The sequence below is a fragment of the Schistocerca americana genome, chromosome X, assembly GCF_021461395.2.
Source record: "Schistocerca americana isolate TAMUIC-IGC-003095 chromosome X, iqSchAmer2.1, whole genome shotgun sequence".
Taxonomy (NCBI): Eukaryota; Metazoa; Arthropoda; class Insecta; order Orthoptera; family Acrididae; genus Schistocerca; species Schistocerca americana.
The window spans coordinates 123,420,732-123,444,214 of NC_060130.1; the positions used below are offsets into that span (position 1 = coordinate 123,420,732).

At 42.6% G+C, this 23,483-nt stretch overlaps 1 protein-coding gene across 6 annotated transcripts in view; it reads right to left on the reverse strand.

Annotated features, from left to right (window-relative positions):
* LOC124555626 (protein Malvolio) overlaps positions 1-23,483 on the reverse strand; it is a 368,432-nt gene that overhangs the window by 71,885 nt on the left and 273,064 nt on the right. For all 6 annotated transcript variants that reach the window (XM_047129599.1, XM_047129600.1, XM_047129602.1 and 3 more), the window contains 3 exons: positions 15,709-15,864; positions 15,395-15,553; positions 7,972-8,019 (listed from right to left, as the gene is read on the reverse strand). In XM_047129599.1, coding sequence (XP_046985555.1) covers positions 7,972-8,019; positions 15,395-15,553; positions 15,709-15,864 — 363 coding nt within the window. The remainder of the gene's footprint in view (positions 1-7,971; positions 8,020-15,394; positions 15,554-15,708; positions 15,865-23,483) is intronic.

Consider the following 23,483-nt stretch of genomic DNA (forward strand, 5'->3'; position numbering starts at 1 on the left):
TTTTGCACATCGGATCTGCAATGGAGGGACTCCAGCCCCCACCAGGACACTGGTCACCGGACTGGTTATAAAAGCTCCCGTCACCAAGCGAACGCCACAGTGGTGCACTGGGTTGAGTACACACAACACTGTGGGTGCCGCCGAACCATGAACCAGACTCCCATAGTCAAGGCGGGATTGAACAAGGGCTTTGGAGAGCTGCAGCAGAGTAGAGTGATCTGCATCCCAGTTGGTGTTGCTCAGGCAGTAGAGGGCATTGATGTGCTGCCAGCACTTCTGCTTAAGCTGACGGAGGTGACGTAGCCAAGTCAGTCGGGTGTCAAAAACCAGTCTTAAGAATCGATATGTCTCAACTACAGTGAGTGGATCATCATGAAGGTAAAGTTCTGGTTCCAGATGAATGGTACGACACTGACAGAAGTGCATTACACACGACATAGCAGCCGAAAACTGGAAGTCGTGGGCGAGAGCCCATGACTGCGCCTAGTGGATGGCTCCCTGTAGGCGCCGCTCAGCAACACCAGTACTGGTGGAGCAGTACAAAATGCAGAAGTCATCTGCATACAGAGAGGGTGAGAAGGACAGCCCTATAGCTGCTGCTAAACCGTTAATGGCCACTAAAAATAGTGATACACTTAATACAGTGCCCTGCGGGACCCCATTCTCCTGGATATGGGGGGAACTACTGAAGGCACCAACTTGGACATGGAAAGTACGGAGCACAGGACATTCTGGATAAAAATCTGGAGTGGGTCTCAGAGACCCCACCCGTATTTAGACAGTGGTTCTAGGTTTATGTCCATCTGAGGGTGGTTATAGTTTGCCAAGAACTTCATCACTACTATCTAATCCTTACTTAATGAAAATTTATTAATTATAAGACATTACATGATCAGGCCAATGTTCTCCTTATTGTTCAACACATTCCCAGGTAGTAGGTAATGTATCCTCAGCGGAGTTCACTGACTGAGTTTAGTGGCTATGTTAGGTCATTAATACATATGCGAAACAAGAACAGCCACAGAATACTACCCTACGAGACTACACAGTTGAGAAACTTGTATGCTTTTACTGTTAGGACCTTCCCTTTATTCTTATAATGATACATGTGATGATCAAGACAGTGAAAACTGTGGTGTCACCGCCAGACACCACACTTGCTAGGTGGTAGTTTTAAATCGGACGCAGTCCGTTAGTACATGTCGGACCTGCGTGTCGCCACTGTCGGTGATCGCAGACCGAGCGCCACCACAAGGCAGGTCTCGAGATACGGACTAGCACTCCCCCCAGTTGTACGGACGACTTTGCTAGCGACTACACGGACGAAGACTTGCTCATTTGCAGAGCAGCTAGTTAGAATAGCCTTCAGCTAAGTCCATGGCTACGACCTAGCAAGGCGCCATTAGCATTACATTGCATTTATCTAGAGAGAGTCTCACTTGTATCATCAAGAACGCTGTATACAAATGATGGATTAAAGTTAAGTATTCCAGCAGCTACGTACTTTTCTTTATAGCATTCATTACGTATCCTGTTTCAGACCTCACGCCACCCTGCGTGAGTTAGCGCGTGCATCTTGGCCGCCTCTTTCTATTAGTGTATGTAGTGTTGGCAAGTCTGCCGACACTACACATAATTGGCGACGAGTCTCAAAAGAGGATTTAGCGTTCGTATTGTCCTAATTTACTTGTCATGCCTTTGCCACAATCTCCAGATGTACTGTCCGAATTTTATCGCCTGCAGAATCAGCAGACGCAGGCGTTATTGGATGCCCTTGGACAGCTCGTCCAGGGTCAACGTGCAATGCAAACCGATGCGGCAGCCGCCGCTTCACCGCTACCGCAGCCACAACATGCTCTTGCACCCCCATTTCGACCGTATGATGCGGCGATGGAAACATGGACGGAGTGGTCATGCCAATTTGGATTTCATCTCGGCGCCTACAGAATTCAAGGTAACGAGCGGCAGCCTCACTTATTGTCGTGTGTAGGGGTGCAAACGTACCGTGTGATAGTGAAATTATTTCCCCGACGCGACATAGCAACTCTGTCCTACGAAGAAATTTTGTCTGCTTTAGACGACTATTTCAAGGAAACAGTTAATGTAGTTGCAAAAAGGTATACGTTCTTTCGTACAAAACGTACGGCCGGTCAAACTAATTGGGAGTGGGTTGCAACTTTGCAAGGCCTTACAAGGGATTGTGCTTTTGAGTGTGAATGTGGACTCCCTTATTCTATGGTCCATGATGCAATTGCACAGAACGTTTCTGATGTTCGTATACGGGAGCAAATTTTGAAACTAGTCAATCCCTCCCTTCAACAAGTGATAGACATATTGGATAGGCAAGACACACTTGACTTTGCTCAGGAATCATTTGCAACTTCGCCAGCTGTGTGTCACATTAACCGGCCCGCCGGGCGAGCTGCACGGAACTGTAAACAGCCCTCGCGCACATCCGTGCAGCTACGTGTGCCGCGCCAGCACGCAAATGCAGTGAAATCATGCCCGCGATGTGCAACTAGACATTCGCGTGACAATTGCCCGTAACGCCAAGCTATTTGCTTTTTCTGTAATAAGAAAGGACATGTTCAAAGTGTTTGCCAGAAAAAGCTCAGATCAGACACTCACAACCATTTCTAGGCCCTTTGCTTCGCACCGGAATTGAACCCAGGATACTCAGGCTCGTGAACCTTCGCCCATGGACATTCATGTAGTTAATTCCACTCCGCCCAGTGACACTCTTTCTAACAGTGACTGTGTTCGTCCCACAAAAAGTGTGCGTCGACGTCGCCGGAAATCACGTCAATTAGCAAGTGATTCTGTGCCAGTGTCTGTTCACGTTGCACGAGACAGTCGCTCTTGTCGTCAGCAGGACAATAAACTTTTTGTAGACTTGGACATTAATGGCAACGTGATCCCATTCCAGCTCGATACCGGAGCTGCGGTTTCTCTGATCAATAAAGACACGTACAACCAACTGGGCACTCCTCTGTTGCGTGCCGCAAATGTTCAGCTAACTACATATTCAGGTCACACGATCCCTGTGTTAGGACAGTGCAGCCTTCTTTCAACATACAAGGGACAAACAAAACTTGTGTCTTTTTACGTCCTTCGTTCTTCTTCTGCAGTGAACTTGTTTGGTTTAGATTTATTTCAGTTGTTTAACTTGTCAATAGTCAATCAGGTCCTATCAGTGAACCAGACTGTGCCTTCCGCCAGTGTTTCTCGTCTATGTGAAGAATTTGCAGACATTTTTGCACCGGGCCTTGGTTGCGCTAAGAACTATAAAGCACATTTGGAACTGAAAGTAAACGCGCAACCAAAATTTTTCAGAGCGCGCAATGTTCCCCACGCATTGCGTAATGAGGTCGCAAGAACATTACACGATTTAGAATCACAAGGTGTGATTGAACGTGTGCAAGCTTCTCTCTGGGCATCACCATTAGTGATTTTGCCAAAACCTTCCGGAAAACTGTGACTGTGTGTGGACTTCAAGGCCACAGTGAATCCACAACTAGTGATTGCCACTTTTCCTTTACCCCGCCTGGAAGATCTTTTTGACAAACTGTGCCCGGGTACACATTTTTCTAAGTTGGACCTAGCCGATGCGTGCTTGCAAATACCGGTGGACGAAGAATCCCAGCGCGTCTTGGTGGTTAACACGCATCTTGGTTTGTACCGATTCAAAAGACTGCCTTACAAACTGTTTGTGCATCGGTTCCTACTGCAGCGAACTATCTGGACGATATTGTGATCCCCGGAAAGACAGCAGATGAACATTTAGCAAATCTTCGAACATTATTTCAGGTTTTGCAACAAAATTGTCTTCGCTTGCGGAAGCACAAATGTGTGTTTTTTGCTCGTGACTTGCCATATCTGGGACATGTAATCAATGCCCAAGGCATACATCCCAGTCCAGAGCACCTCCGTGCCATACAAGACTTGCCTTCGCCGCAGAATTTGAAGCAGCTACAGAGTGTGTTGAGAAAAATTAACTATTATCATAACTTTCTCCCGCATGCCTCTTCCATTTCAGCTCTGCTTCATCGCTTACGCCGTAAAGGTGTTCCGTTCGTCTGGACGATGGAATGCGAACGCGCTTTTCGCCAGTTGAAATCGGCGTTGCTTTCAAATACTTGCCTTACGCCATTCGATCCCCAGAAACCCCTTTTGTTGATGGTAGATGCATCGGATTTCGGGATCGGTGCTGTGCTTGCGCACAGAGATGGATCGCATGATCGCCCTATTGCCTTTGCGCCAAAATTGCTCTCGTCTGCGCAAAGAAATTATTCACAAATCGAGAAAGAAGCGTTGGCTCTCGTGTTTGGTGTTACTAAGTTCCATGATTTCTTGTATGGTCGTCACTTTACCATCATCACAGACCACAAACCTTTGACATCGCTTTTTCATCCAAACAAGCCTGTACCTCCGCGTACAGCGCAGAAATTCATTCGCTGGTCTCTTTTCCTCTCACAGTACCGCTACGATATCTTGTATCGGTCCACGGCTAAGCACGGAAACGCCAATGCATTGTCCCGTTTGCCTGTTGCTGAGGACAGAGCATTCGATTCCTCCGAACTTGCTTGCATGTTCATTGATGCGGAAACCGATGACGTGGTCGAATCGTTTCCGATTGATTTTCGTCGTGTAGCTACAGCCACAGCTGCTGACCCTGTCCTTGCTACCGTTTTGCGTTTTGTTGCTACGCAATGGCCCTTGTCAAAGTCACGGATAGAGGATCCATTGGTTCGCAGATTTTTTGCTCACAAGGAGAGACTCTTTGTACGACGTGGTGTTTTGTTGTTGCGTTCTGATAATGATCAGTCCAGAGTCGTGGTCCCACGTTCGTTACAGTCCTCTGTTTTACAGCTTCTTCACCAAGGACATTGGGGTATCGTGCGAACGAAACAACTTGCTCGTCAGCACTGTACTTGGTTCGGAATCGATGCTGCGATTACGAATATGTGCTCTTCTTGCATGGCGTGTGCCAAACAACAATCCGCACCGATGCGGAAATTCTTTGCATGGCCCAAAGCCACTTCCCCTTGGCAACGCTTGCACATAGATTTTGCTGGTCCATTCTGGAATGCTCGATGGTTGGTTGTGGTCGATTCTTTCAGTAATTTTCCTTTTGTTGTCCGGATGTCTTCCACAACGTCAACTGCCACCATCCAAGCGTTGTCTGCTATCTTTTGCATTGAAGGTCTTCCACAGACTATTGTTTCCGACAATGGCCCACAATTCATGTCCGCAGAATTTGTCATTCTGCAAGGCCAATGGTATTCAACATCTGACGTCCGCGCCGTTTTCGCCTCAGTCAAACGGTGCCGCTGAACGATTGGTCCGGACTTTCAAGTCACAGATGTTGAAGTTAAAAGAGTCGCATTCTCGGGAGGACGCATTGTTGCTCTTTTTGTCTTCGTATCGCTCTCAGCCCCGAGATGGTCGCTCGCCGGCTGAGTTGCTCCACGGTCGTCCTCATCGAACCTTGATGTCTTTGCTGCATCCACCGCATCAGGTTCCTGTGCAGCGGCAGACTCCTGCTTTTGCTCCAGGCGACGTTGTATTCTATCGCAACTATCGAGGTTCACGGCGTTGGTTCGCAGGGCGCATTCTTCGCTGCCTCGGCCGCGCGATGTATTTGGTTTTGGGGGCCTCTGGTGAGGTGCGTCGGCATCTCAATCAGCTGCGCCTCTGTCGTCGCCTGGGTTCTGCCGCTCCCCATCTGCTTTCAGCGACGGTGCCGTCCGGTCAGCGCCCTGGGGACCCATCTACTGTCTCGCCTCATCCCCAGGTGTTACCGACGCTGCCTTCCATTTCGCCCCATGGCGATGCGTCGCCGCCGCCGCTTGGTCTCCCGCCGGCGCCGCCCGCAGTGGACGCTTCGCTGCAACCGCCAAGCGCCTCCCTGGGTCACGCGCCGCCGATCGCTTCCCGTGACCAGCTGTCCTCCGCCATGGAACTCTTGCCCGCTCCGGACCACATGGCGTCTTCGTGCGTCGGGTACCCCGACGCAATGGAGGTCGACCCTTCGGCCCCTCCTGTCTCTTTACGGGTGCATACACCGCATGTTGACGTGCACCCTGGACTAGGTTTTCAGGCGTTTCCTAGCTCCCCTCGGACCGAATGGCCGGGTGCGGGTGGCACAGCCTCGTCTGTTGTTAGGCTCCCCACCTCATCGCATACGTCAACATGGGGTCCTCCCCACGGCGGGCGGAAGCCTTATAACACGACCGTTCGCCGATTTGCGGGGGAGGAATGTGGTGTCACCGCCAGACACCACACTTGCTAGGTGGTAGTTTTAAATCGGACGCAGTCCATTAGTACATGTCGGACCCGCGTGTCGCCACTGTCAGTGATCGCAGACCGAGCGCCACCACAAGGCAGGTCCCGAGATACGGACTAGCACTCCCCCCAGTTGTACGGACGACTTTGCTAGCGACTACACGGACGAAGACTTGCTCATTTGCAGAGCAGCTAGTTAGAATAGCCTTCAGCTAAGTCCATGGCTACGACCTAGCAAGGCGCCATTAGCATTACATTGCATTTATCTAAAGAGAGTCTCACTTGTATCATCAAGAACGCTGTATACAAATGATGGATTAAAGTTAAGTATTCCAGCAGCTACGTACTTTTCTTTATAGCATTCATTACGTATCCTGTTTCAGACCTCACGCCACCCTGCGTGAGTTAGCGCGTGCATCTTGGCCGCCTCTTTCTATTAGTGTACGTAGTGTTGGCAAGTCTGCCGACACTACAAAAACAATGTAAGTGACAGTTCAGTAAGCAACAAGCTGAATACCTACGTACTACATCTTATGAAGGAGCCCTTCTGTTTACCAAGTCAACAGACCCCTCCCAATATGTGAATTCTAACTGGCTAAAGTACAAGCCATAACAACTAGCACAACAGGAAGGCTTAGCAATGTTATATATGCTCCACCAACCATTAAACATTAAATGGCTGACAAGATAAATGACAAATAAAATACGAGTCCTGTTTGCTTTTGCGTAGGCCATGTTTCTATGGCATACGTGGGAATTTTACAAATTACAGGGTGGAGTGGTAAATTGCTTTTTTAGAATTCACATTTTGGTGACACTGTTGGCTGAATAGGGGGAGGGTGGACATGGTTTATAGTGACTGACGGGAGGTTTGTATTCAATTGTTGTTCAGTTGTGTTCTCTCCACAGGATTCTTCATAATGAACTCAATTTTCACCCGTATAAAATGTGCACGATCAAGCAATTGTCTGTAAGGGATTATGTAACACGACGAACATCTTGTGAAGACGTGCTTGCAACCATACCCCATGACGCAAATGTGTTCTCTTCTTATGAGGCACATTTTCAGCTCAGTGGGTGTGTAAACAAACAGAATATGCAGTACTGGAGTAACAGAAACCCCAGGCAAATTCGCCAGAGACCCCTCCTCTGCAAACGTTTTCTGGAAGGCTTATCTCTCTGATGGGGGATCTCAACAGGGCCGCACAATCACGGACTGAGCCCTGTGCAATTTTTTTCTTTGGGTTTACCTGAAGTCAAAGGCTGAAATTGAAAGAATATCAGAAGACATGCTTGAAAGAGTGCATGAGAATTTCAGAAAACACAACTGGTGCAGTGTGTGGATTGTGAAGGCAGACATTTGCCAGATATACTGTTTAAACCATGTAATTAGAAACTTCCATTATTGTCCAATATGGGGAAAATAAAAATAAGTTTATAAATGTTCATTTTTTTAATTTCATTCCCAAATCTGTAATGTACCGTGTTCCACCCTGTATATTGAACTGTTGATATGTAAATGCTTGAAAACTCACAGTTTGTTCTTATTTGTTACAAGAAATGAATTTTTATCATGAAATATAGGCATTTTATACAAATCAACAGATTAGGTCTTAAAAACAGGTTACATTTACTGTTAACTTTGGGATATAAATTGCAAATAAGAAATAATTCAAGTCAACTTACCGGAAAAACATCGTAATGTATATTGTTGCTCGACACACACTGATCATACTGTAAAGAAAAGAAAATGGCAGTTAATGGAATAATCAAAATGAGTATTTATAAAGCAAAGCACTGGAGGAAAAAGTTTATTGTTGTTATACTAGCAGCAAATTAAATAAGAAATTTAGACAATGATGATGATGATGTGTGTTTCCATGTATATCAGTGATTAGGAGAACAAGATAAGTCAGAAAAATTGTGATAAATAAAATAATTTTTACAAACTTAAACCGCATTAAGTTCTAAAAGAAATGTGGTAACAAGAAAAGCTTATCCATTGGCCCACAGACTTAGATATTCACTTAAAAAATGTTTCAATTGACCAATACCTTTGACAAAGATGATTTTGCACTGATAGACTTACAGAAATACAAATGAATCTCTGGCAGAATACACACCCCATTTAGGAGGAGGATACTTTAAAGCTTTAACTATATATAGATGATCATGGCCTTGCTTTGTGGGATAAAATGTTCATGTCTCATTAAAGTTTTCGCTTAAGGACACAACATTAATGCCAATATCTAGCACAGGACTTACAAAAACTTCATTGTGCTATCAAAACAAATGCCGGATGATATTCCATGCACGCAGCACACCGTCAAATGTCACACCATATGACTTTCACAAGTTTTTAAAACTGAAGGAGCACCCAGATGGAATGACTTCTGCAGACGGCAAAATGTAAAAGAGGCAACTGTGAAGTAGTTGAGAAAGTGGCAGAATATATGAACAATTTTGGTATATAAAAACTTGGAGTCAAGGTTACAAAATACACTAACATTATTGCTGATAGTGTGAAAAAAAAAATACTAAAGGTCAGTATTGAACACAAAGTAAATACAGAAATACTGTACAGTCTCATTTAAATATTTCTAACCTTTTGTAAATTTCTTTCTTTCAAATTCCCACTGATCAGAAACACAGATATCTGAATTTACTGTGTCATCTGAACAAGACACAGCCAGGACAAAAGCACCAAAGGCGCAAAGATACAAGCTGGTGCCTGCCATTGAGACTCGCTATTTGCACGAGTTCCACCATCACCATGGGCAGCAATGAGGATGAAGATATCGACTTCGCCTCAGCCAATTGCAAGTTAAGTACAATCCGCCAATGACCGGACAACGGACAGAACCCTACTCGGAAGATAGAAGAGCAGTTCTCACCCACTTGGTTATAGATCATCATCCAGTGCTAGCTTGGACATGGAACGTTGTTTAGTGAACTCTTAGAAGTGAACAGACAGTTGTTGTAAACTGCATTTGCTGTGTACCATAAAGTTTGCCTACGATTATTTGCACTTAGCCATTCAGGGCCTTTTTGTGTTATATTACATGCAGTGTTGCAGACTTAATCGTTCAACTAGTCACAAAGATAAGTAAACCTTTTTAACTCATTTTTGTGACTTTGTTACTAATTTGTTGGAGTGTTGTAATACCTTTGTTCTCCTATCCTGTTACCTGACCCTGCACATAGCTGTATAGTAGTGGTAGGGAGAAATTGTCTTAGTGGTGCACTGCACCAGAAGACGTTTCACAGACTCGGCCTACCGCAACATCAGTGGCAACTTGGCCTCCACAGCAGTAGCGATGAGGGCTTTACAAAACTGGCAATGAGGGTTCACAAAAGAATTTCAGTCAGACAGTGACATCAATATGGAGTCCATAAATTATATTGGCAGATTGAGACAAGCAGTTGTGACACCTTGTGCTTCTAGTAACTGCCTTGAGCAAGTTTTATGAGCAAAGTTTGTGGTCTGCTACATACTACAATGTCAGCAACACAGTGAGCTATAGACAGTCATGATGCCGACAGTAACATGCCATCAACTGTCTAATGGTGACAACAAAAGCAAGTTGGGCAATAGCAGGGTAATTATCAGATTGTTATTTATCAGCTTTGGCTTTTTGTTTTGGCCATGAATTTGTTTCCAAATAGTCCTTTTCCTTTGAATGCTTATGAGAATTCAGCATGAATGCGACTGTGTGTCGATGCATTGTACCTGCACTCAATAAATTCCTGTTTGGTATCTGTTACAGACTCAGTAATGCAGAATGTTGCTCCACTGCACTCACTGGATTATGTTCAGCAACTGCTACTTACACTGGGAGCTAAGTTACAGTCTCTGCATGACTTACAGCTCTCTGATATTCCCCTTTCTAGACAATTCATAGATGCTACTCAGGGAGAACAACTGCTCAAAAAATTTCACAATCTCTGAAAAGGATGTGTGTGTTCAAAGAAGTAATATGTTTTTGGAAGGGCTCTCAGGATTATTAAAGTAGTTGACAGACACTGTTTTCCTGTAACGTATCCTCCGGAGTACACTGGGTGCCTCTGTTGCTTACTATTAATAATGTACCACTTATATATCTGCATGCTAGTTTCATCCTAAGTGCCCTACACACCAGTCAGCTACGTAAACAGTGCCTAGAGCTATGGCCAACTCTGTTGCATGCTCATTATACAACAGAAGAGGAAAATTTCAAAGAATAGATTTTATTTGTCTAAAGTGTCTGGAATTGGCCTGGTGACAAACTCCACATTCACCTTTTGATTTGAATAAAGTGACCCACGATTTGAACACCACTTACAGATTAAAGAGACACTCAGTCTCTGAGCTGGAAGGTCATCATCAGCATCATGTTGATGGGTGTAAAATGTTGCACCAGCAGTGATTCATCTGTCACACCATTTTCTTCACAGCTTTTGCAATCTAAATTAGAAATCTTAATCTCTTCTCATGTTACACTGTTTTCTACTGTGAATAGACCGCAACGATCCTCTCAGCATAAACAGATTCTCTACAGTCCCTACTGCAACTAAATAGACTGAGAACCTGCCAACAACAATTATTAAAGTCATCCAGGAACCAAGTCACCTAAGTAAAAGTAGTATCCTTTACCCAGGTTCTTGTTACATTTTCAACTACATAACTGAGGACGTTATTAAGCTAATTATCTAAATTAACCTACTATAACTGAAATCAAGAAACAATAATAAACATAGGATTCCACTGAGTAACAATAAAACAGAAAGAAAACATCATAAGTGGAACACAGCAGCACAGAATCAACTAAGTGAACTATATACACCATTCAATGTAACTGAAGGTCACTTTTTCGAAACCCTGTAATTATCTCCCACTGAGATGGAGGCGTTTGAAATTCAGCTCTTAATTTGCCTACACGCTTCCTCTGTAATGGTGAAAAAGTGTGGCACCATGTGACATCATGCTTATGTTTGGAGGTGCTTTGAACCCTGTGATGTGTGAGGTGGGTTAACAATGTCACATTGGTACCAAATTTCGTGAAAATTCTGCTCGAGGCCACCGTCGACGTATCAGACAGCGGGAAAGTCATTAAACCCCTCTTTCCCATATTTCACGATTTCTCTTGAGGCCTCTGTGATGGAGCTCACAACTGTAACACTCAGTGTTGAAACCACACAGTTTCCTTACAGGTCGCCGAGATAAACATTTCACACACACTGTCGTTCAGAATCAATACAAAAAGGCCTCAGAGGTTGACATAAAGGGTATCAGTGAAACCACCCCTTCCCTTAGGGTATCGATTCCCACACATTCCACAGTGAGATAAGCAATAGGGTGATATCCTTGGCAACCTTTAACACTGCTGACATACCCTGGATGATACAACCCTCACCTAAAGACATTGTGGGCCTGCAACACTACTGAATGTGATCGGCCCCCTTGGAAGTCTAGCATGACGACAAAATTTTTGCTCTGGTGTATAGAGTGGAAGCACTAGGGACCGTTCAAAATGATTTCACGAAATTTGAATTTGATCCAAAGCAGCAAAGGGTGTTTATGCTTTTTTAACCCTCCTGTTCCAAGCCCTCTTGTGACATGATCAAAGAGGAGTGTGATACTGATACATGCAAGAATAAAATGGCAAAGGGTCACTCTAGGATCCCCCAGTGTGGCAACACCCTCAGTGCTACCTGTGCACCTTTATTGGGCACTTTAAAATGTCCCTATATAGAAGAGCCATTCACTGATTCCTATGCACTGGCATGGCAGGCATCCCTTTTGACACCATCAGATTTTGCATGCAACCAGCAGGCACTAGTTTAGCAATGTATTGCGGCTCAGCTAAGATGTGTTGAAATGATTGCCTATCACACTGCCACCTGGGAATCAGTGACTGACTCTCTCAGTACACGGCCGTTTTCTAAGATCAATAAAGGTGCATTGGTGGCACCAAGGCTGTTGCCGAACAGGGCTGGTCTCCACCCCATGAGTATGTCAAAAGAGAGCGCATAGTGGGGGGTGTCAGCAGTGTCAAATGTTGTCAAGAATGTCATCCTATTGCTCATCGCACAGTGGACTGTCATTTTTGACTGCAAAAGTCCCTAAAGAAAGTGGTGGTTTCATTGACACACTCTATGCCACCCCCTGAGAACTTTTCATGTCAACTGTGAGCAGCAGTCTATCTGAAATGTCTTCTTCGGCCACGCAAAATCATGTGATTTCAACATTGGGCATTGCAGTTCTGACCTCCATCACAGGGGGATCAAGAGAGAGGGTGAAATGTGGGTAAAAGGGAGGGGAGTGTGATGTCCTTCCCATTGTGTGACACACCCACAGCTGCTACTGGAAATGAGCAGAATTATCATGAAATTTGGTGCCATTGTGGCATCGTTAACTCACCTTACACCTCACATCAAATTCTGGGCTCCAGTTTTCTTTCGCACGTGTCGACACTTTTCTGTTCAAAGCAATGCCATACCTAATGGTGATGAAAGGTGCCACACTTTTGCACCATTATAAAGGAAGGTCGTAGGCACCTTTGAGCCAAATTTCAATCTTCTTCACAATGAGAGAACATTAAAAAAGATTTCGAAAAAGTGGCCGTTTAATTGCATTGTGCAGTGTGTGCAAGTTTTTGATGTGTTTTCCACTGTGGAAAAGTCATGAAAACTGTTGTATTCTGAGGGTTGTCAGAGATTATTCTGGGTACCTGCACCAATTAAACACAATATATATTTGGGGTTGGGTGAAAGCTTACTAGTTTGACAGTCTTTCTGTTGTGCTTATCTGTGACTCAGCATCTTCGCAATATGGTGAGTAGCCCTCTATCCTTGTCATAATATTGTCATTATTCCATCCCAGATTTTCAACAGTGCAGTTATTGCAATAGAGTAATGTATATGACATGGCTTGTTTCACAGGTGGTCTGGCCTCTGATGAGATAGGATACGCCTGTGACAGGACTGGGGTAGGAAGTGCTGGGTGGGTGTATTTGGCAAGTCTTACATCTGCGTCTTCCACAAGGATATGATCCCTGCAACAAGGGGTTGTGAGTGGGAATGGCATAGCAATGAACAAGGATGTTGTGTAGGTAATGGAACACCCATAAACCCACCTACCACCAACAATACCTGCATTTTGACAGTGACGAGAACTCCTCCTTTGCCCAGTACGCAGGAGGTCTCATTAGGGTCTTCCTGATCAACCAGTATCACCTGGACTGGAAAACTGAACCATATCCTTCACCAAGACTATCATCATGCCCTGAAATTAGGGCATCCTACTCAAGATTCTTCCCACCCCTCCTGAAGTGGTGTTCCATTGCCCATCCAAACTACACAACATACTAGTCCATCCCTATACCACTCTTCCTCCCAATGCTTGGTTGCAGGGATCATATACCCGTGGAAGACACAGATGTAAGTCCTGCCCAATCCACCCACCCAGAACTTCTTACTCCAGTCCTATCGCAGGCTTATCCTACCCCCATCAGAGGATATCCACCTGCGAAATCAGCCATGTCATACACCAACTCTGCTGCAATCACTGCACGGTTTTTTTATGTCGATGTGGCAACCAAAATGAACAGCCACCACCAAACTGTGGACACAGCAAAACAGACTACTTAGTGGCACAGCATGCAGCTAAGCACAACATGCTTGATTTCAATGGCTGCTTCACAACCCAGACCATCTGGATTCCTCTCTCCACCACTAGTTTTTCTGAAGTACACAAATGGGAGTTATCCTGCAACACATCCTTTACTCCTGGAACAATCCTGGCCTCAATTTCCATTAACTGACTGACCCCACACCCTCCAGACAACAGCATCCCCTTCCTCTGTCCTATTACCCCCTCGCGATTCACTTATCTATGTCACCTTCATCATGTGCTGCTTTCCATCAGCTCTGGCACCCATGCTACTCGTGCCTAGCCCATGCACCTGTCACCTCTCCCTCCTACATTCTGAGTGAGCAAAATTGCTGCCTCCCTCCAAGCCTCCAGCTACTCATGCCACCCAACCCCTCTTGCTGCCTCTCTCTCCCTCTACCCATCCACCCTAGTCCAATGCCAAACTGCATTCTTGGCACTGTGCACCCAGTCAGCACTGGGGATACAGGCAGGCATGCATGCTGGTGTGTGTGGAGGGGGAGGGGGGTTGTGTTTGTGTGTGTATTTTTACTCTAGCTCAAGAATGGATTTATTCTGAAAGCTAGCAAGATTTCTGTCTTTTTTGTGACTCAATACCTATGCTTTTAGGTGTGTGGTCCCCTTTACTCCAAAAGTATTTATAAAGTAATACGTTAATTCATTTTGTGCTTCCTTGACAGTGGTGGCCAATTAAATATGTTTAGGGGTCCCAATGGAACATTTGTTTTGACCCATCCCTCTCTGCACATTCTCCTTTTCGACCCTGTCATTTTCGTACCGGTATTAAACATAAAAAACTTCTGCAAACTTGCTAATAACTTCCAGCAACTGGCAAGTTCAGTAAGTTTTTGCAGCAAGATGCAAGAAACTGTTTCCACTAACCTGTAGTGGCTACTTGAGCAAGTTGATGAAACTTGTAGAAGTTGACGTTTTAAGGGTATTTCCTCATGAAAGAACTTGCAGAAGTAGCTCCTGCAAACAACTCATGGGTGTTTCTTTACTAGTGGACACACACACACACACACACACACACACACACACACACACACACACACATACACACACAAAGCCTTTAGAACACAGGGTATAGCAACACAAAATATTTGTACGTGTGAATCTTTCAAGGCAATACTACACAGATCCTATGAGCATGTAACAGGCTGTCATTTTCTACGCAAACCAGAATTCTCACAGTCCAGCAGAAGAAATTGATGAAGGCACAAAACAATGATTTTATTTGATTTATTTATTCATTTAGGGACTATTTCTTACTGATATCAGATTTTTCATCATGATCCAAATTTATTAAATAGCTCAAAATACACACACACACACACACACACACACACACACACACACACACACACACACACACACACAATATTTATGTGTAATATTCTCTTGCAGGTATATTTAAACACTAAGTTCAATTCATGCACTTGTAACTACATAACTTACCACAGCTTCATTCGTTTTCATATACAATCCTTTTGCAAATACTGAAACCACAAAAATGTTGATGATGAAACTCACAAACAATGCAATGCAAGCTTCGATGAAGAAGTATTTATTTGCTTCACGGACTTTCTCTGGCTTCCTTCGGTCGACTTCTCGAGACTAAAAAATGAACAACAATGAAAATACTATTTCTGCTACTTAAATGTTTAAAAACACTACTTAATTGTATAGTCATTTTAAGTAACATTTATACAAATAACAAATCAGTCATTTTAAAAGTGCACTATCAAGTGTTATACACAATTCAAACAAACCTTGACTAATGCTGAATGCAGGTACAGGTTATGTGGCATAATGACTGCTCCAACAATCCCAACTGCTTGGAGTAATGCTGTGCTGTCACAGTTTGAGCACCATGGAAAAAACAGACCTTTCACAACTTCCCCTTGATCAGGTGCCACAACAACATACTAAAACAAAAAGCCACCATTACAAGCACAGAAGAGATATCAACAGCAACACACAAATCAATACTGTTTTCCTACATACATAGTAAAAAAATAAATGTGTGTTCTAGTTGAACAAAAGTTTTTCAACATTCTGTCAAATCATATAATGATACACCTGCTGAATTTCATCATCTTCATCTTCATACAGTTGCCTAAGCATACAGGAATTATGAAACAATTAAAAGCATCTATACAAAATATTGGTACTCAGAATACATTCAAATTTTTACTAATTTACAAACGTAACATAATCATATTTATCATTTTCCAAAGCAATAAATGCTACCTGTTCACGAATGCTGCAGTGATAGTCTATACTTGTTTTAAATGCATGAAAAGTAAAATAAATTAATCTTCAACCTGATGTTTGTTTTGAGGTATAGAGTGATTAACTAGGCTTACCCTTCCTGGAGGTATTATGTCCTCGTCTTACCCTGATCTGTAAGTCAACTTTGTAAGTCAATTATATGGAAACTTAACGTTTAATGTGCGATATCCACTGCCTCCATGACATATCTCACATAGAGATCATGACAATAAGAGGAAAGAAACTCAGGAGTGTACATATAGTTAGTAATTCTCTCTTGACTCCAAACATGAATCAGACATGGCAGAAAATCGCCCATATCGGTAAGAAGTATTTCCGCCAGGCACTGTACTGTGCTTAGCAATATATATGGTTATAATAGAGGGAAACATTCCACGTAGGAAAAATATATCTAAAAACAAAGATGATGTGACTTACCAAATGAAAGTGCTGGCAGGTCGACAGACACACAAACAAACACAAACATACACACAAAATTCAAGCTTTCGCAACAAACTGTTGCCTCATCAGGAAAGAAGGAAGGAGAGGGAAAGACGAAAGGATGTGGGTTTTAAGGGAGAGGGTAAGGAGTCATTCCAATCCCGGGAGCGGAAAGACTTACCTTAGGGGGAAAAAAGGACGGGTATACACTCGCACACACACACATATCCATCCACACATATACAGACACAAGCAGACATATTTAAAGACAAAGAGTTTGGGCAGAGATGTCCATCTCTGCCCAAACTCTTTGGGATATATATATATATATATATATATGAATATAATAGAGGGAAACATTCCACGCGGGAAAAATATATCTAAAAAGAAAGATGATGAAACTTACCAAACAAAAGCGCTTTTGTTTGGTAAGTTTCATCATCTTTCTTTTTATATATATATATATATATATATATATATATATATATATATATATATATATATATATCTAAAAAGAAAGATGATGAAACTTACCAAACAAAAGCGCTGGCAGGTCGATAGACACACAAACAAACACAAACATACACACAAAATTCTAGCTTTCGCAACCAATGGTTGCCTCGTGTGTGTGTGCGAGTGTATACCTGTCCTTTTTTTCCCCCTAAGGTAAGTCTTTCCGCTCCCGGGATTGGAATGACTCCTTACCCTCTCCCTTAAAACCCATATCCTTTTGTCTTTCCTTCTCCTTCCCTCTTTCTTGACGAGGCAACCATTGGTTGCGAAAGCCAGAATTTTGTGTGTATGTTTGTGTTTGTTTGTGTGTCTATCGACCTGCCAGCGCTTTTGTTTGGTAAGTTTCATCATCTTTCTTTTTAGATATATTTTTCCCACGTGGAATGTTTCCCTCTATTATATATATATATATATATAGTTCTAAGAGGCAGCACAGTTAAACTACACAATCAGTTACAAAAAACTATATGAGATATATCACAAGTACACAGTCAGCTAAAAAAAGAGAGAGTTTAAACTGTAGTGAGCTGTGATGAGAACGTGAAAGCATTTATCTTTGTTCAGAAAATAGTGATTACAAATAAATGTTGTGACACTGAATTTCACAATATGTGCTGGATTATGGTGATTTCTTTCCTCTGTTTTAGAGGATGAGGTAATGATGTGACATCAGTAAATGTGTTTGGATCCAGAAACTTGACCTGAAAAGCATTCAGACAATATGGAAAGCTTCCAATAAGGGGAAGAAACTGTTGTATGTTCTCTTGAGAAGAGCTGATCCACAACTGTTGTAACTGGTCCTTAATATCCTGGATACTAGCAATCGGCTGGTGTTAACATCCAAGATGATCCCAAACATGTTCTATGGAGACAGAGATGGGAAAAATGGCAGCATGACACTTGCATGAGAGGTAGCGCATGAGTACATAGGATGTCCATGGTACCATCGGAGTTCCCTCAATCACTACCAGCTGTGACCTGAAGTCATACCCAACGGCTCCCCACATGAAGTCACCAAGAGTAACAACACTATGTCTCTCCAAAAAATTAGAAGAATGGGACCTCTGCCATGGTTACCACCATACTTGCCAATGATGGTTACATGAGGTAGTGCGGAACTGCGATTCATTGCTGGACAGAATGTGACACCAGTCAACAGCAGTCCATGCTTCCCAGTCACAGCACCATTTCAAATGCAGCTGTTTGTGTTAACAGCAGCCTACGCATGGGATGGTAATCTCTAGTCTGACAGCTACTAGTCTCCGACCTATGGTATGGAATAACACAGAATGTTGCAGGGAGTCCATTACTTTTTCTCGGATGGCAAATGCAGGTTGGAAGGGGGTTATGACAAGTGACAAGTATGCCTGCCCTCACATTCCCATGTAGTCCAACATCAGGTCACTGTCACATCCAAATGCCCCACAAATCTGGATATTGCACGATTCGACCAGCTGGCTAAATGGAGACACACAATGAGGCCCCTTCCAAAGTCTGTCAGGTGACAATAGCTCTGTCTCACAAGAGAACATGGCTTCTCAGTGTCCTTCAAAGTGATCACTCAACAATTCATGCCCCTCATATACTCTACCAGGCCTGGTAACAACACTAATGCTCCCTGGTGGCCATTCCCAGTGACAGCTCACGTAGAATTTTACAATTGGGGTACAATATTACAAAAATAAATAGATTGTGTTTCACTACATTGTCACGGTGGGTGACACTTAATACCGTTGTGACATTAGCTTTACCTAATGCACTAAGATTCAATATGCTGTTTACATGTTTCAGATTTCAGCTATGGTTTTTTTAGTAATGCATTTATATGACCTAGATCTCTCACTGCCCCTGTGCCCATGCATCACTGTTCCCTAATAACAAACATGAAAAGCACTTTTTTACCACCACCTATAACATTCAGATTTACAAGGGTAATAATTGTAACTAAATATAGCTATATGAACTGAACTATTTAAAAATATATAAATTTTATAATTAATTGTTTAACATTGTTAGGAACAGAATAAAAAGTGACTTAACAGTGGGAATTGGACCCGAGCTGATGAATTGCAAGTCTGTGTGCTTGACCATGGGGCTACCACAATAATACATGGACTGCTATTCAAATATCCCTCATACAGATCTTTAGAGTGCATTTTACCTTTTCCCCTCAGATGAAATATTCTAGCCCTCCTGTTGCCATATACAGGGTGTCCCATTTATCTTGACCGCCCTAAATAACTGTTTGTCCAGATGCAAATTACAAAATGTTTCAAACAAATGTTCTTTAGCCATCAGGGGGACATCAATTAGCATGATTGCCTTCATTGTATCTTTGTTTTTTTACAAAGACATGAACAGTGGTATGACTTTTTTAAATGGCACACTGTATTTTTTATTCGGTAATTCATTTCCTCTCCTAAAGTCCTATTCAAAATGTATCACAGTGTACCATTCACTAATAAATGTGTGACTAGGGCATCCCGCCGGGTAGACAGTTTGCCGGGTGCAAGTCTTTTTATTTGACGCCACTTCGGCGACTTGTGCATCGATGGGGATGAAATGATGATGATTAGGACAACACAACACCCAGTCCCTGAGCGGAGAAAATCTCCGACCCAGCGGGGAATCAAACCTGGGCCCTTAGGATTGACATTCTGTCGCGCTGACCACTCAGCTACTGGGGGCGGACTACCATTCACTGAAACACAACGTTATTAATTACATAACACAACATTGACTTTGAGTCCAGGATCACAAACTCGTCCATTTGATGGAGCTGTCAGAAAACAAACAAAAACCAAGTAAAAACATAACACAAAATTGACTGACTCTCCTGTACCATTGCTCAGGAGTAGAACATTCAAAGGTGCTCCAAGTGGTGACCCTGGACACCGATAAACTGGTGCACTCACTGAATGAAAGAATTATTTACTGCTTCCAGTGTTGCCTGCTGGAGAGAATGACAAGCAACCATGATATGTTCCTGCATGTCCTGTGGAGTTGTTGGTATATCGTGATGGACAACGTCTTTAATGCATCCCCAAAGAAAAAAGTCCAGAGGATTTAAATCAGGAGACCTAGTAGGTCAAGTAACTATTCCTCTGCGACCAATCCATCTGGCAGGATACCTTTGGTTCAGAACATGACATGCACGCACGGCATTATGTGCTGGACATCCATCATGTTGATATCACATAAGCATTCTGGTTCTTAGCAGCACTTCATCCAGAAGAGGAAGAAGAATTCGTCTGAGGAAGTTGGCATACGTTGTGCCATTTAGACTACTATTGATGAAATAAGGGCCAATAATTGTAATACCAAACATCCCACACCAGAAGTTAACTCTCCACTGACCTGTCTAAGCCATCGTGGTTTGTCACTGGACCAATAACGCATGTTCCTTGTATTTACCTGTCCTTTGTTCGAGAAGGAACATTCATCAGTAAATAGAACATTGAAGAAGAAGTTCGGGTTGGTGAGGATTTGCTGCTGTGCCCACTGACAGAACTGTACACGATTCTGTAAATCATTCCCATTCAATTCTTGATGTAGGTGTACATGGTAAGGATGGAACCGGTGATGTGTAAGAATACGATTTACAATGGTTTTAGGAATGCCAATCTTGTGTTCAAACTGTTGTGTGCTCGCATGTGGATTCATAGCAACGGAAGCGAGAACAGTATCTTTGGCAGCTTCGTCTGTGTGAGTGCTACGATGACTGCCTTCTCATGGGCTGAAACTTCCTGTTTCCTGAAGCGTCACAACAAGACGAGAAAACATCTGTCGAGAAGGTGGGTTCTTGTCAGGATATCGCTCTCCGTACAGTTCCGCTGCCTGCGTAGCATTTCGCCTACCTTCAACAACTTCCTGCTCTACACAACAGTATTTAAAAGGACTAAACTACTGTACTAAATGTACCCATACATAAGAAAACAGTATTGCAATTACTGTTCTGCTAACTTATATTCCCCATAGATGAGTAGTATTTCTACCTTCTCTTCGTTGGTGTACATTCTACTCGCACAACTCTTCAACTGACGATGGTTGATGTGACGGAATGACAGGTGTGCATTCTACTTATGTTTACATTTGTCCTCTGTCAATGTCAGCACTTGGATGTCTTCCATTACCCCGAGTACCTGCACTAAGTGCTGGGATCATCACGTCAATGTTGTGTTATGTAATTAATAATGTTGTGTTTCAGTGAAGGGTACACGGTGATACATTTTTGAATAGGTCTTTAGGAGAGGAAATGAATTACCAAATAAAAAATATAGGGTGCCATTTGAAAAAGTCATACCGCTGTTCATATCTTTGTAAAAAACAAAGCTACAACAACGGCAATCATGCTGATCCCCCTGATGGCTAAAGAACATTAGCTTGAAACATTTTGTAATTTGCATCTGGACAAACAGTTATTTAGGGTGGTCAAGATAAATGGGACACCCTGTATACATTTGTAGTAGATCTAATAACTCTTTAAGTCACAGTTTATCCTCCATAGATATACCAGAAAATGGAGTCTTTAGCAGATCATCTACAAAGAACAGTTTCATATTACATTTCCTGATATATTCACTGTTTTAACACCATCTTTCCCTTTCGACTTCCAAGGGTACTAATTTTAAATACTTTTTATATACATTTATCAAATTATACAAATTAGTACCCTTGTAAGTCTAAAGGGAAAAATGATGTTAAAACATGGTTCGTAGTAGACTGTAATGTGATTTGTAGTTAATCACGTGATTAGCTAATTTCAACTACTTGTCATTGTCAAGTACCTGTAAAACTAACATGGAAAAGCACTACATTGTCTGCATACACTGCCAGGTATAAATAACACTTTACACAACTCGCATTAAGATAAAAGCATTACAGCTGAGTGCCTTCTCAGAGTTGATCATAGCATGGCTGACCGTCATGTCACCAGCTGACACTGGTTACTGGTTTCTAGTTATCGTGGAGAGAGTGCTACAAAACATGTTTTCATCCATTTCGTTTGCATACCATCACACATTCAGAGAGAAGTGGCATTATTTTAGTACAATTTGCAGCTCACATTCAAAGAGGACTGGTATAATTTTAGTGTGATACTCCCAGTGTGCTGTAGCACATTAGCACATAATCACCTGCTGCCACTGGCCATTCCACCTGCTCACGGTATATATGCATACAAAGTTACACTGACATCTGACTGTGTCTTTTAGGTACATCACTTTTTTTGTCAGGCAGTGTAATGCAATGATTTAACTTTTGGCTGCTCAGGTAAGCCTGAGAAAGTGGTACCTCAGAGCACCAAGAAAATGTTTCAATGCATTTGTAGTGTGTGTGTGTGTGTGTGTGTGTGTGTGTGTGTGTGTGTGTGTTGTTGTTGTTGTTGTTGTTGTTGTTGTTGTTGTCTGATAGGTCTGAAGAAGAACATTGTCAGAAAGCTTAACTATGAATTCACTTTTATTTATGTGATTTTCTGCCACTGCATACCTGAAACATATGGTGAGTGGTTACCTTTACTCCTCCCAGCATTTGTATTCCAGCGAAGACTTTCCAGGATCATATTATTAATTAATTATTATGATACAGGAAAGAGATGAAAACACTGATTAAAAGGACAGCATACAATTCATATTTAACACAAAGTGCCGAGAGAAAAAGTTCAAAAGTCAAAATTTAACAAAGAAGTCATCTCTACTTTTCCAGAACCTGTTGGTCATGTCTTTGCAATAAATCCTCAATCACTGCTTATATGCGAGACAGATATTTGTAATATTGTTTTAATTGCCTACTCAATAAAACAAACTTATGTGGAAGAGAATACAAATACTTGTGAGGTATAATTAAAGTAACTCTGTACTATCACTTCATATACAAAACAGACTAGGAATTGTTGACTGTAACACAGGGAGAAATCGCTTGGAATTTGCTATCGCAAAACTTTTCTCCGATTTGATAGAAGTGGGCACTTCCTTACACTAGAACAATGAAATATACATCAAAGACACTACCTGACCATACAGATTCCAGTTACAAGACCAGTGTTCAACAAATTTGAACATTCCTGCAGCTTTCACAGGATACACATCGCCTTCTTTCCCTTTTTCATTAAAGATGACTTTATTTTGAATATATACTTAGTCGGAGTTAAACAAAGAGATTGTACATGATCCACGATTCAATAAGAAATGTTAATAAAAGAATGTAATGCAATTTGATAACAGTGGAGATTTATCTGCTATAAATATCAAGTATGTCAACTAGGCTATTACAGGTCAGCAAAAATGCAAGTTTTTGGTAATTCGTGGCTTATGTGGGACCA